We start from the raw sequence: 15,244 nt of genomic DNA, 5'->3' as shown, positions 1-15,244 counted from the left end.
CGTTACGCGGCCGGAGTGAGGGCAGCATGCCCCGCTCCCTGCCCGCTGGGGGCCCTGCGCGCCCCCCGCCCGGCCCGACCCTCAGGCCGGCCGGGGCCCCGCTGGCAGGGGCGCGGAGGAGACACGCAGGGCGCGCCCCCGGCCCAGCCCGCGCTCGCTGCCTCGCGTCAGGCGCGCCCCCGGCCCTGCCCCGCGCCGGGCGCGCCCCCTCCCCCTGGCCGGCGGCGCCTGCGCGCCGCGCCGCTGTTTGTTGTGGGGCCGGCCTGTCTCCGGCACTAACATGGCGGCCGGGCAGGGAGGCGGCGGCGGCGGCGGGCTCGGGCTCCCCGCTCACCTCACCCTGTCCTACCCCACCGGGCCGTATTGGGGCGCGGCCCCGCTGCCCCAGCCCCACACGGGGCGCAGCCTGGACCGGGCCCTGGAGGAGGCGGCCAGCTCGGGCATCCTCTGCCTCAGCGGCAGGAAGCTCCGCGACTTCCCCGGCGGCGGCTACGACCTGAGCGACACCACGCAAGCAGGTGCGGGGCCGGGCGGGGCGGGGCCCTGGGGAGATGCCCGGTCAGTGGGGGCGGGGGGCTGAGTGTGTGTGGGCGGGAGATGGGCGGGGGGACAGAGGAAGCGTATGTCCATGGGGGGGGGGGCTGTGTGTGTAGGGGGGCAGTGGGCTGGGGGGAGATATGAAGGGTTTGTCCTTCGAGGGGAATGGGGGGAGCTGAGTGTGTGTAGGCGGGAGATGGGTGGGGGGGCATGGGTGTGTGTGTGTGTGTTTTGGGGGTTGTGTGTGTAGGGGGGAGATGGGCTGGGGGAGATATGAAGAGTATGTCCCTGGGGGGGACTGGTTGGGATTGCACTTTGTAGGACACAGGCAGTCACTTTATTTCTCTGTTTCAATAATCAGGCCTGAGTGTTGTGGCTCATTTGTCCCATTTTGGGGGCTCTGGCCCCATCAGGGTGGTAAGTCCCTCATGATGCAGCATTGTTGCTTGGGATTTTCCAATATGCCTCTTTCCCATTACTAGTAAGGGGTAAGGTGGGGGCATGGTGTGCACACATCGCAGCCTGTGAACACAGTGTGCAGATCAGGACTGAATGTATTCACCATGTTACTAAATACGGATGTGGGAACCTAGACCATTGAATTTATCTAGACTCTCTTAAAATGTGAGGTGAATTGGAGGTATTTGCTTCTGTATAGTCTCTAAACAACCTGGTTTCCATTATAAGCTATGGGGGGTTTATTGTGTATTTTTATACTCTTAATTTTCAATTTATTTGCTACTGGACTGGTCACTGAACATGAGTTAATTAGGGTAGGATGGTAAAATGAAATATATTAACTGAGGTCTACTGTATTTTGATCAAAAGTAGTAAGGGTTTTTAACATATATTAGTAGGAAACAGAAAGTGATATTTTTGATTCTTGTTTTCATGGGATTGTGGGTAATTGGCTTATCATTTTGAAAATGAGAGTCTGCGCTTGCAGTGCTTTCATCCCTCTGTGACAGTTCTGTGCTCCCATGGTTCATCAAATACTTATTCTTTGTTAGTCTTTGTTGTGGACTGCATTTTGTGTATTGGCTTATAGGCAATCTTGTTCAATAAGATCACACTTTTTTTTTTTTTAATGATTTGTGAAGGCCTGCTAAGAAACTGGATGTTTGGAGTATCCAGCAGTAGGTCTGTTAATGGTTTTATTCTGACACATGTGGTATATTTGCATATGCTATACAGAATGTGGATAGGCAAGAGTGCTTTAATTATCTTACAATGGATGCATGAGATTAATTTACAAACGGGTTACGGAGTGAGAGCTCTACATTTTCTGTTTTTTTTAGAAAAACGGGAGAGGGTTATAAAATGTGCCTGTCAACACACTAAGCATTTCTATGTGTAAATACTCAACAATGAAAATATATATGAGGAAATGGATATAGTGAATAAAAGATTTCTTCTGTCTTGTATTCTGTTCATCATGGGTCCATACATTTAATGGGTATACATTGATCATAAGATATCACTGAAACGGTTTTGAATGTATACAGTAATTAAATACAAAGTCAACATAATTTTGTGTAAATTTAATAGCTATCTGACTCTTTTTTGTCAGAATGCCAATCTGACCTGAGTGATTTATATTACTGTAGTGCCTACAGTCCCTAACTGGAATTGAGGCTTCATCATGTAAGATATTGTGTAAACACATACAAAGAGGTCCCTGCCCCAAAGAGCAGTATGTGCTTTTATGGCATCAAGAAATTGTTCAGATAGTTAGTAATCTGCTATTTGTATACAGTGGAACTGGTTTAATGCAGGGCCTACTAAAGAATTAATCCTCAAACCATATAGGTTGTAGTTCAACTCCTATACAGATCTTTCCAAAAGTTGTTTGTAAACAAGAACTTTGTAGTTTTGCTGTTTTTGGAGTTATCTAATCTGTTTCTTTTGACTGGTGAGTGAATTTTTAGTATTCTGTGAGTGCATCAAAGGTTGTTACTTACAGATTTTCTCTAAAGAAGCATTAGATTCTTGTAACAATAATGCAAATCTGATCCACTATTTGTATTTATTTACAGGCACTTCTCTGGCACTTAACACTATTAATAAATTAGCTTCACATCACAACATGCCTGTGAAGCAGGGAAGCATTAATCCCCATCTTGTACTATGTAATTTGAGGCGCAGTGGTTCTGGTTAAGATTGCTCACGGTTTTGTTGCCTCAGTTTTTAGTTATTCATCTTGAGACATTCTTCCAGCAGTGTTGAGCACCCACAGGTCCTGTAAAAGTCAGTGGTAGTTGCCTGTGCTCAGCATGCTGAAAATCAGACTCAAAGTGTTTCAAGATGGGCGTGCAAAATAAATGCTGTTTTTGAAAATTTGTCTGTAAGTGACCGACTTGCACAAGGTTTGTGGTGGAACTGAAAACAGGACCCTAGAACTACTACTATAGCTTCAGGGTTCTGTGCCTTAACCACAACAATATCCTTCCTCTCTGGAGACCAATTTCTGTTTACTGAGTTGGAAGTACTTCTGGTTCACATTTCATAAAACGTCTGTTGAATTAAGTGTAAATCAATGTGACACACAGTTGCTCATTTAAACTTGAATTGAATTGTCCTATCCAGAAAGGGGATGTGGGTGAGAGGATGGGTGTGGGAGTGTGTTTCCCAGTTTGAACACTTCCCTTCCTCCAGTTTATTTGTGTGGTCTCCTGCATATGCAGAAGTTTTAAATGCCTTACTGAACCATGAGTTGCAAGTGTTGTAGCAAAGGCCTGTGGCATCTTATCGCATCTCATTATATTATGTGGCAAAACTTATTTCCTGCAATAATCTTGCAGCAACAGTAATCTGGCCCTTTAACTCTGATTATGCATCTGTCAAATCCTTTAAACTGGAGAATCTGTGTAAATTGGAGAATATCCAGTAGGAAATGCTGAGACCAAAGTAACTACAGTCTTGAGGCCCACATCCTCTCATTGTGTGGGCAGTGTTAAGTCTGATGGGAATTAAGCATACAGGTCTATTACATCACTGACATCTTGATTTGGCCAAGAAATGAGTTGTGGTGGTGGTTTTTTGTTTTTGTTTTTGTAAATCTACTATCAGATTGATGCACAGGAAGTGTCTTATGTTTTTTGCTTTTTTACTTTTGTGATCTTAGTCATTTAAAAAAATCATGTGAATTTGATGCTTGTGAAAAATGCTATGTTGACCGCCCTTGAAAGTAACATTCTCTGTACACAGAACAGGGACCACATAGTAAGCAGATTTGCAGCATCCTGACATTGTCCCACCAAACTTCAGCCCTCATTTATTTTTTCTTCAGATATTAAAAATGTGCCCATAAGCACCTGTCCAGTGCTATGGATGCCCATCCTGTAGACCAGGGTTTCTTGGTGTGGGCCAAGGGACTTACTGGCTGCTGCTTCCAGCAGCTCCCATTGGCCTGGAGCTGCGATTAGCCAGACCTGAAGATAGGGCACGTAAACACACCGGCCCTGCTGCCAGAGGCTTTCCCTACACAAGCGGTAACCCCTGTTTGAGAAACCCTGCTGTAGACGGAGGACTAACCACAAGTTCATTCACTTCAACTGCTTCCCTCCTCCACAGCCTTAACAAAAAGAGAGGTAAATGATGGGCTTTGTAGTGTGCCTGCCTCAAAAGTGTGTCTGATATGGAGAGGTTGTCGTAAGATGCAATGAGGAGGCTAAAACAGCCTATCTTCTGATTCCTTGATGTCTCTGCTGAGACTGTCAACAAGCATACCAATTTTGAAGGGTGTATCATTGTCCGATGCTCCTGACATTATTTGACCCAGTTTATTTCATGTTTATCTGGCCCCTTTTAGATGGATCAGTTGTTGTTCTCACATAATGCAGATAAGTTTGCACCCAAAGAGAGGAGTTGTGGGCATGTTGGTTTGATGATTTACATCATAGTCTTCTAACCAAATTGTACCTTCTTGAATGAAATAGAAGTGTGGTACGGTGTGTTTTTGTTCGTTTATTTGGTTGGGGTTTTTTGATGGTACTGACATTGATAAGAATGGTGGCAGGTAACTGGCTGGCTGCCAGAGACTAAGAACTCAAAGAATCTGTTATTTTTAGAACCAGAAACTGTTCCATAATTTGTTGAGTCTAGATTTTATTGTAGAAATTGAGTGAGGTGCATCTGAAGTAGAGAATATGTGATTGCAAACTGAAGAACATCCGTCTTCAGTAAGAATCTGCAGATCATAATACATGTAAATTAACCTTACAGAAGCTGAAGCATATTATGTTGGTGCATTTCTTGCTCATGAAAGGTGCCGGACTAAAAGTTCTGAAAAATAAAATAGTTATAGCATTAAAAGGAACGGAAGCTTCTGTGCAATGCCTGCCTGCGTGTCTCCTACCCCTGTTTTGGGGACTACTCTGGGGTAATTACTCGTTCATTCTAGCCAGTCAATCCTGGGCTTATCATCTAAAAGATGACAAACTGAGGTTGCCAACTGCAAATGCTTCTTGGAGTTTTATGGATTGCCGTCTTTAGGAATTGGATTGAAACTTTCAACTAGCCTTCTCTTAGATGTAGTCTGTGTTTATACCAGTGACACAGAGACAAAAGATTTAGTTCTGATCTATTCCTTTTACCTAACTTATAATTTATATTTCCTTGACTCTCCCTACTAAATGGACTATCAGTTTTTTAGAACAGCATTCCAAGACAGCATTTTATTAGTACGCTTTAAAAAGCTCATTTTATAAAATTCCCCACATTTCATCAGTTAAATATTATAAATGTACCCTATTGGAAACATGAAACAAATTCCAATGTTTTGTCCATATTCATTTCCTATTATCCTAGAACAGAATCTCTTTTAACTCATGTTTTCAGAGTTAGTGCATGTGTAGATAATTTAAAATATATACTAAAAACTTCTTTAGCAGTAACTTGCAGATAGGAATAAAGGAATTGCTATCCTGGATCAGACTCTAGAGATAGTCCAGTATGCTGTCTGTCAGTGGCCAGCAACAGCTGCTTCACAGGAAGGTGTAGAACCCTGCAAATGTGGGTTAATCTGGCATCCATATTGCCTTGCTTTCTAATAATTGAAAATTCTTAAGTCCTAAAGAATAACGTTTAATATCCCTTCCAAAACTTTTGTTATAATCTTGTTGTCCATATACATTTCCAGTCCCTCTTTGAATCTTGCTAAGTTCATGGCGTCAATGACTTCATCTGGCAGTGAGTTCCACAGTTTTATTGCACATGTGAAAAAGTATTGCCTTTCCTTGATTTTGAATTTTCCACACTTTTTTAATTTAATTGAAAGTGTGCCCCTTGTTCTTGTGTTGCTAGATGGAAAGAAGAGAAATGTCTATCTTCTGTAGCTTTGATTATTTTGTATACTTTTATTGTGTCCTTTATGTATTTTTTTTGTAAAGTAAACAACCTTTCTTCATAGAAGAATTTGCCCATGTCTTTATTAGGGGTTGGCTATACTTGAAACTTCAAAGCGCTGCCGCGGGAGTGCTTTGAAGTGCGAGTGTGGTCAGCTCTCCCAGTGCTGCACGTACTCCACCTCCTCATGGGGATTAGCTTGCAGCGCTGGGAGCCGCGCTCCCAGAGCTGAGGCACTGTTTACACTGGCGCTTTACAGCGCTGTATCTTGCAGCGCTCAGGGGTGTGTCTTTTTTTTTTCACACCCCTGAGCGAGAAAGTTGCAGCGCTGCAAAGCGCCAGTGTAGCCAAGGCCTTAGAATCATAGAATATCAGGGTTGGGAGGGACCTCAGGAGGTCATCTAGTCCAACCCCCTGCTCAAAGCAGGACCAGTCCCCAGACAGATTTTTTGCCCCAAATCCCGAAGTGGCCCCCTCAAGGATTGAACTCACAACTCTGGGTTTAGCAGGCTGACGCTCAAACCAGTGAGCTATCCTTCCCCTATCATTCTTGTTATCTTTCTGCAATATCTGTCTTGAGATGGTCTGACCAGTACTGCTCAGAGTATTCCAAATGAGGCTGCAACCCTGATTTATAGAAAAGCATAATAATATTTTCTGTATTATTCAGCTTTCTGTTGCTTATGCAGCCTACTATGCTGCTAGCTGTTTTAACTGCAGCTGCGTAATGAGCAGCGGTCTTCATTGAGCTGTCCACAGTGATGCCTAGGTCTCTTTACTGAATGGATACAACCAATGTAAAACCCAGGGTGGTGTATAAGTAGCTTAAATTTTTGCCTACAGTGTGCATTACTTTGCATTTATCAACACTGAATTTAATTTGCCATCATGTTGCCCATACACCTAGCTTGTTGAGGTCTCTCCAAATTCTTTGCAATCCTTTCTGGTTCTGACTAAGCTAAATAACACTATCAAATGCAAATTTTGCTACCTCATTACTCACTTCTATTTCAGATAGTTAATATATAAAACATTATAAGACCTAGATGAGAAACTTGAGGCCCCTGCTGTTAACTTTACACCTTGATGAAAACAGACCATTCTGTTGTCTTTACTTTTGTCTCTTTGATCCATGAGGACTTAGCTGATTGTGAAGAATTTTGTCAAATGCCTTTTGAAAGCCTGAGTATATTGTCAACCAGTTCTTTTTATTCACAAATTTATTGACATGTTCAAAGAATTCCAAGAGATTAGTGAGATACTATTTCCCTTGGCAGAAGCTGTGCTGGTTAGACCATGATCTTCTAGGTGTTTTAAGTTTATTTTTTCAGTTTGTTCCACATATAGATGTAAGGCTTACTGGTCTGTAATTCCATGATTCACCTCTGTCCTTTTTTAATATATGGGTACATCATCTGTTACTCTCAGTCCTTTGGAACAGTAGCTGCTCTTGGTCAGAGGTTACATATTTTCCTTAGCCATTCAGTCACTTCATACTTTTGGATTCATGCTGGGCCTGGTGACTTGTTGCTTTTTAAATGATCAGATTGCTTCAGTACATCATCTTCTGGCACTGCAGTCTTTGATGGTACCTCACCTCTATTACAAGAAAATTATAGGTCTGGGTCTGGTATCTCTTCAACATCCTTTGAAGACTGATGCAAAGAAGTCATGTAGTTTCTCAGCAATGTCCTTGCCTTCCTTAATTGCTCCCTTTAACCTGGGTGATCCAGCTGTATGATCTGTATCAGTATGATACTGATAATTCCAAATCTCTGATTTGTTTATTATTTTTTATCTCTATTTGATGTAGAAAACTTGTTTGTGTTGGACAGTACCTGCCATGTTTGAATTTGTAATGGGACTTTGGGAGGAGAGGTCCACACTAACAGATCCCACTTCAGAATCAGATCTTTATTCGAACAAAATCAGTGTTAATATCTCATCACCAGCCCAGTGCAGTTGCTTAAAATGAAGTTGCATATTGAAATAGCTGGAACCCAACACTCCACACACCTTTTATTTAAATAGCTTAGAGCACATTGATTGTTAGAAGGAGGAAATACCATGTTCTGCTGTGTATGTTTCACTCTCATTGAAGGCACATGTCAGAGAAATGGGTGTAAATGACTGAAGAGAATGAGAGGATCAAACGTGAATAACTGGTTCAGAAATACAGATGTGTGTGTGTGGGGGGGAAATAATGGCAGTGGATATTGGAAGAAAAATAATTGTGACTATTATAACACCTAAATACTTCTGCTACAAAGCCTGTCCTGATGCATTAACACATTTAAACAAAAGTTTAGAGAAATTTAATAGGACCAATATTAGGTGGTGTCATGGTATAATTCCTCAATCTGAATCTTAGCGTCCAAAAGATGGGGTACCAGCATGAATTCCTCTAAGCTCAATTACCAGCTTAGTACTTGTAGCGCTGCCACCAACCAGGAATTCCAGTGCCTGGTACACTCTGGTTCCCCCAAAACCTTGCCCGGGGACCCCCAAGACCCAGACCCTCTGGATCTTAACACAAGGAAAGTAAACCCTTTCCCTCACCGTTGCCTCTCCCAGGCTTCCCCTCCCTGGGTTACCCTGGAAGATCACTGTGATTCAGACTCCTTGAATCTTAAAACAGAGAGGAAATTCCCCTCCCCCCCTTTCAGACTTTCCCTGAGAGAGAAAGTAATCCTAACACAGAGAGAAAATAACGTCTCTCTCCCCCTTCCCTCCTTTCTCCCCACCAATTCCCTGGTGGATCCAGACCCAGTCCCCTGGGGTCTCACCAGAATAAAAAAACAATCAGGTTCTTAAACAAGAAAAACTTTTAATTAAAAAAAAGAAAAAACTGTAAAAATTATCTTTGTAAATTTAAGATGGAATATGTTACAGGGTCTTTCAGCTATAGACACTGGGAATACCCTCCCAGCCTAAGTATACAAGTACAAATTAAAATCCTTTCAGCCAAATACACATTTGAACTCCTCCCAGCCAAATACACATTTGCAAATAAAGAAAACAAATATAAGCCTAACTCGCCTAATCTACCTAGTACTTACTATTCTGGACATATAAGAGACTGTATCGGAGAGATTGGAGAGAAACCTGGTTGCACGTCTGGTCACTCTCAGAACCCAGAGAGAACAACAACCAAAAACTAACAGCACACACAAAAACTTCCCTCCCTCAAGATTTGAAAGTATCCTGTCCCCTGATTGGTCCTCTGGTCAGTGAGCCTGGCTGTCACCTGATCTTGTTAACCCTTTACAGGCAAAAGAGACATGAAGTACTTTTGTTCTATTAACTCTTAACTATCCATTTATGACAGGTGGAGGTTCAAAGCAGGAAGAAATTTCAGTGAACACTATAATAAAATACTGTTAAGTGAGTTGTTCTTGTCAGTGTTCTAATATTTAGCACAACAAAGTGTGTGCAGGCCTCCAAATCTCTGTGGCAGTTTTACAATATGACTGGATTACCCCCTTGAACCCAGACCCGTTCAGGGGAGATTGTCTCTCCAGCACTTTGGGGAAAGTAGAACCTAAGTGGTGCCTCTTTTCTGTCCCTGCCATGTGGCCTTGGTGGGGAGGGAGAAACTGCAGGAAGAACCAGGCTGAGACTTCAGCTTGTGGAAGCAGCTGAAGTAGCAGCCAAAGCCAGGGACCTTTGGATGTTCAGAGAAATTAGACGCCCAACTTCCACTGACCTTCATTAGGTGTTAGGAACTTACTGCTCATCTGTGCCTTTTTGAAAATCTCATACGTAGTTCTTGACTATGGTAAGTGTTGTTTAACTTATATGCTGCTTACCTGAAAAGTCTTACATAAATTTGATTAGTGCTGTGTTAACTATGTGAGGCAGAGTCTCAATTTTATTTGCCATAACACTAAAATAGGTTAAATTTTAATTGTTTTCTTAACTCGGGCAAAACTTAGGATGTAGAGCTCTCTTCATTCTTGCCCCTCATCCACAATATTATTTAACTATTGTGTTTTGTTTAGTTTTAACCTTAAAATGATATGGTCAGAGCTCAAAACCTAACAAAAGCAATGTTAGATACTATACTGCCGCACTCTCCCTCTGCCCCCCAATCTCCAAGTTCTGTTTTCTAATTTGTTTTGGAAGTTTCCTTTGTCTTTCTCTCCTGCTGCTTTGTTGCGAGCACATATGGCAGGGAAACATGCATGCCTCTCAGTGGCTGTTGGTGAGTATATGCAGGAGCAGTGTATGTCTCTGTGCATGTCACCACAGTTTGACAAGATAAACTTAGGAGTTCCCCCTTTCTCCAGTTCATCTTAGTTTTTTCTTTCCAGTTCCCTCACTGCAGGCAGACATTCTGCAGGGGAGGTACCTAAATGTCCACTTTCTCTGCTCTTCCTCTGGGTCCATGCAGAAGTTGTGTAGTGGGGCAGGGAAGAGACCTATCCTCCTGGTCACCCTTCTTTCTTCCCTTGCTCATTCGCAGGCATTTGGGAGAGACATGCATCCGTTTTCTCTGATTCTTGTAGGGTGTACAGAAACTCCATGACAATCTTATTTTAAATGTAGAGATTTGTGAATTCAAGATTTCCCTTCCTCTCCCCCACCGCCAACAAAGTTACATATTAGCATCCAAATAAATGCCGAAACTTCAACAGCTTCACTTCTGCTGAAATACTAGTTAAACACACACTTCCAGGGTCCGGGGAAAGTATGTGCAAATGAACTTCCCATAGAGGAAGCTTAGGAGTAATATTGATAAGATGATTGAGACAAGGAACTGAAACTGATCAGTAACACAAGTGAAAATTGCTTTATATGGACTGCTGTCATATGCGCAAACTGAATAGAAAAACTAATAAAATTTAAAGCTGCTGAAAGAAAAAATGATCAGGCATGTTACTCTTCTGTTAGTACATGGAATGAAGAAAAAGTTAAGATGATGTAATTTTGTTTGACTAGCTGGACTTCTACTCCTTTGTTGCTTAGGCACTTGTAAAACTGTCTCCTGTGTTCTTTTTAATTGGCTGGATCAAACTGATTTACTAAGGTGTCATGAAAATTTTTTCTGTAAGTTTGGAAGTTTTTCTTTGGGAACTATTCTGTGTAGGCTAACAAGCAGAAATACTAAGTGTAACTACGATAGATTTCATTACAATGACAAATATGGAGTTTAATGTGCTTTAGGTTCATTCTAATTACCCCTTTATATTCATATCTGAATCAGTGCTGACGGACTGACCTTTCTTTTAAAAACAAAGCAAAAACCCTTTATGTGAAATGCTTATGCACAGCCCTACAAAAACCTCTACTTTATGAACAAAAAGTGTTCTCATTATACAACTTCTTCCTATTTGTGGACAAACCTCGCAATAATGCTCCCCGCCATAACAGGAAATCGCATATAACGCGATCATAAGTTGGCTCCCCTTTACGACCTAATACCAGTTGTCCCCAATGCCATGGCACCTGCTGGGACATTGAGGTGCCCCTGCTTAGTGCCTAGCAGGGGAGAGAAGCCGCGGCCCTGTGCCTGCTGGGGACAGAGAGCACTGGCACCCGCAGCCCTCGAGTTCTCTGTCCCTGGCAGGCACAGGGCCGCGGCTTCTCTCCAAGCCGGAGAAAAGCCGCGGCCCCGCACCTGCCGGGGAGAGAGAGCACTGGCGCCTGCAGCCTCGGAGTTCTCTGTCCCCGGCAGGTGCGGGGCGGCAGCTTCTCTCCTCTGCTAGGCACTAGGCAGCGCACATCAGTGCACCGCGTTGGGGACCACTGAGTTAAACTGATCGGCTTGAAACACCGCTATACCGCGACCCTGCATTTATCACGATGGAATTTTTTGGACCCCAAATGTTGCGTTATAGCGGGGTTTCACTGTAGTTGTTTGGAGGCAGAGGATAATGGAAAAGCAAGTTTTAAAATCTTGAAGGGATCCTTTCCTCCCCACCATCCCTTTGGGAGTCTGTCTGGTATGCTAGTATGGATTTCTGAGTTAAGGAAAACTTATTCTGAAATTTCAGTCTGCTCTGGTGTTCTCTGAAGAAATGTCATAATACTCTACTTTTTGATCTTTCTGTGGTTTACTTTTTGTATTTTAATTCAGCCAGCTTTCATAGCTGGCTCTCAATTTGGGCAGATACTGCACTTTATAAAATACACCCAAGGACAATTTCACAGATGCACTCGCCTTTTTCCTAGCTAGTAATTCAGAACACCCATTGTCCTGGATACTGTATGAACATATACAAAGATTTGATTTCTTCCCTCATGATTTTACAGTCTGGTCTGATTATTGAAGATCTGCCAAATGTAAGCACTGTGGATTTCAGAAAGATATCTTTTCATTTCAGTTATTTTATAAAAGCAGCGAGCATCTCCGAGTCCAGCATAACACTTGCTCATCAGATCTAAACTTCAGATCACCGAAGCCTTCTGATCAAACCCAGGTTTTTCAGGCTACGCACCATAAAAAGATAGATGAAAATCCAAAATGTTCAACTATACTCTCCTACCAAATCTTCTTAAAGCATGGGCAGTCCCAAATGACTGTGGTTCTGAATGTTCTTAAAATCATATTTAGCATAATTAATGTTAATATAAAATAGTAAATTTATAGAAATAAAACTAAGTCTTTTGATGCATGTGCATCCTTGAAATACAACAGACAAATTAGACTATTTTCTGAAGCTCACCATTCCAAGCAGCATCAGGAACAGCCTGCTAATACAAAATTTGAAGTCTGGAAAAATGAGAGAGTAAATTTTTTAATTTTTTAAAGCAATGTTGAATTAAGTCAAAACAAAGATGAACTAAATTAAATTTATGAAAGATTGGAACATGAAAGTAAGATGATTATTATGAATTAAATATTTATCAGAAAACACACATCCTTGGCTATAGTAACTGGGGTATTGTAGAAACTTAAACTGAATAAAAGATGGGCCTAATGTCTGAAAAATCAGATGTACCCAGTACCCCTTATTAAAATTGGTCAAAAGAAAATCTGAAAAGCGCTCTTGCCTCCAAAACAGATAACTGAAAGTGGAAGGGAATCTACTTCTGAAAGCTGTTAGAAAAGTTGAATGTTTTTACTCTTTATATTACCAATGCATTGAATCAGAGCTTGAAAAATCCACTTGCTACTAGTGACTAGGCAGCTTGCAGTGGCATATATGAGGACCAACAACGAATTCTGTCAAGTGTAAGCACTCTTTCCTTACCGAAGTATTCTTTGTCCTTAAAGTTGTGGAAGAAACCTTCCAAATATGAACAAATGCAGCAGTATCTCCTGCAACTTCTAAAAAGCTCCACGGCCTCTGCAGGTTGTGTGTGTGGTTTTTTGGTTTTTTTGGTTTTTTTTTTAAGCAGCAATAGAATGAAATCTAACAACGTTGTCCAGTTTTTCCATTACTGTTCAGAACTGTGAAATTAATGAAATTGACCAGAGTAATGCTAGTGTTTTCTGCTGCTGTTTCGGACAAAGGGCTTGGCTACACTCGAAACTCCAAAGCGCTGCCGCGAGTGTGAGTGTGGTCGTGGTGCCAGCGCTGGGAGAGAGCTCTCCCAGCGCTGCAAGTACTCCACCTTCCCGTGAGGATTAGCTTGCAGCACTGGAAGTCGTGCTCCCAGCGCTGGGGCACTGTTTACACTGGCGCTTTGCAGTGCTGTAACTTGCTGCACTCGGGTGTGTTTTTTTCACAGCCCTGAGCGAGAAAGTTGCAGCGCTGTAAAGCACCAGTGTAGCCAAGGCCTTAGTTGAGTGGAGTAATTCCAACACTTGCCCCAAGACAGCTAGAGGGGGATAGAACAGCATAGGCCATCACCTCACTTACAGCAGTCTTGAGACTCTGGGGTTGGTGAGAGAAAGTGCTCAGTCTTCCCTTCCAGCAGCCAAACGACTTGTTTGGGGAAAAAGGAGTTCAAATTTGAGACATTAGCAGATGCTTTTCCAAAAGATAGTACCTACTCTTCCTGGCATCTGGGGCTTTGTCTTTGGCCTTGTCTACACCACAAAGTTGCAGCGCTGGTGAGGGGGTTACAGCGCTGCAACTTAGGAGGTGTACACATCTGCAGGGCATTACCAGCGCTGCAACTCCCTGTTTGCAGCGCTGGCCGTACACCCGGTCGAACCTCGGGTGTAGAGGATCCAGCGCTGGTGATCCAGCGCTGGTCATCAGGTGTAGACACTCACCAGCGTTTTTCTTGACTTCCGTGGAATAAGCAGGTATCCCAGCATACCTGAGGAAGCCTCTCTGGTAATCAAGCAGATATCCTTCCCCGCGGTTTGCTCTCGCGTTCCCCGAACCCCCCCGCAAGCAGGTCTCCTGCAAACCACGGGGAAGGGGGAGTTCGGGGAACGCGAGAGCAAACCGCGGGGAAGCAGGTCTCCTTCCCCGCGGTGTGCTCTCGCGTTCCCCGAACCCCCCCGCAAGCAGGTCTCCTTCCCCGCGGTGTGCTCTCGCGTTCCCCGAACCCCCCCCGCAAGCAGGGCTCCTTCCCCGCGGTTTGCAGGGGGGTTCGGGGAACACCGGAGCAAACCGCGGGGAAGGAGACCTGCTTGCGGGGGGGTTTGGGGAACGCGAGAGCACACCGCGGGGAAGGAGACCTGCTTGCGGGGGGGTTCGGGGAACACCGGAGCAAACCGCGGGAAAGGAGACCTGCTTGCGGGGGGGTTCGGGGAACGCGAGAGCACACCGCGGGGAAGGAGACCTGCTTCCCCGCGGTGTGCTCTCGCGTTCCCCGAACCCCTCTGCAAGCAGGTCTCCTTCCCTGCAGTTTGCTCTCGCGTTCCCCGAACCCCCCTGCAAGCCGCCCAACAGCGCTGCAGTGTGGCCACATCTAACACCACTTGCAGCGCTGGTTGCTGTAAGTGTGGCCACTCTGCAGCGCTGGCCCTATACAGCTGTACTAATACAGCTGTAACAACCAGCGCTGCAAAATTGTAGATGTAGACATACTCTTTGTCTAAAAGCATCACCCAATGAGATCGCAGTTGAAGTTACTTATTTTTTAAATCAGTCTCCTGACTAATAGGTTTAGACCTGTGCAACATGAGTGATTGGTAAAATTTTAAAGCCTCCTCATATTAAATGTACTTTGACTAACATTAATAATGTTTGTTAATATCAACAGAACTTATAATAGTTTGTTTCTATTTAAGAAATAACTGAAGAAGGCACCATTAACAAACTCAGAAGCATTTAGTTCCAGTAGAAAGTCTAACTTAACTTACATGAGATGTCGACTTATCTCACCTAGTTGTGCAATATTACTGTAGCTGGGAGACCTTTCTTCCTATAATCCTGTCTCTTCATTAGTAACGTTAAAATTTCACTAATGATATCTTTTATTCTCCAGAGTTTGTAAAATTTAATGTGAGCAGAGC

General features: G+C 43.4%; 1 protein-coding gene across 3 annotated transcripts in view; it reads left to right on the top strand.

Moving 5' to 3' along the window:
- The first annotated feature begins 273 nt into the window (after window positions 1-273).
- The window catches only part of LRCH2 (leucine rich repeats and calponin homology domain containing 2), an 89,974-nt gene continuing 75,003 nt past the window's right edge, over window positions 274-15,244 (top strand). For 2 of the 3 annotated variants that reach the window (XM_050964912.1, XM_050964911.1), the window contains exon 1: window positions 274-518. In XM_050964912.1, the coding sequence (XP_050820869.1) occupies window positions 281-518 (238 nt within the window). In that variant the 5' untranslated portion in view covers window positions 274-280. The remainder of the gene's footprint in view (window positions 519-15,244) is intronic. The other variant, XM_050964913.1, reaches the window with a different exon arrangement.

This window comes from Gopherus flavomarginatus, chromosome 8, assembly GCF_025201925.1.
Source record: "Gopherus flavomarginatus isolate rGopFla2 chromosome 8, rGopFla2.mat.asm, whole genome shotgun sequence".
Lineage (NCBI taxonomy): Eukaryota > Metazoa > Chordata > Testudines > Testudinidae > Gopherus > Gopherus flavomarginatus.
Note: the sequence above shows the minus strand (reverse complement) of the source record. Positions and strands in the feature narration are given on the sequence as shown.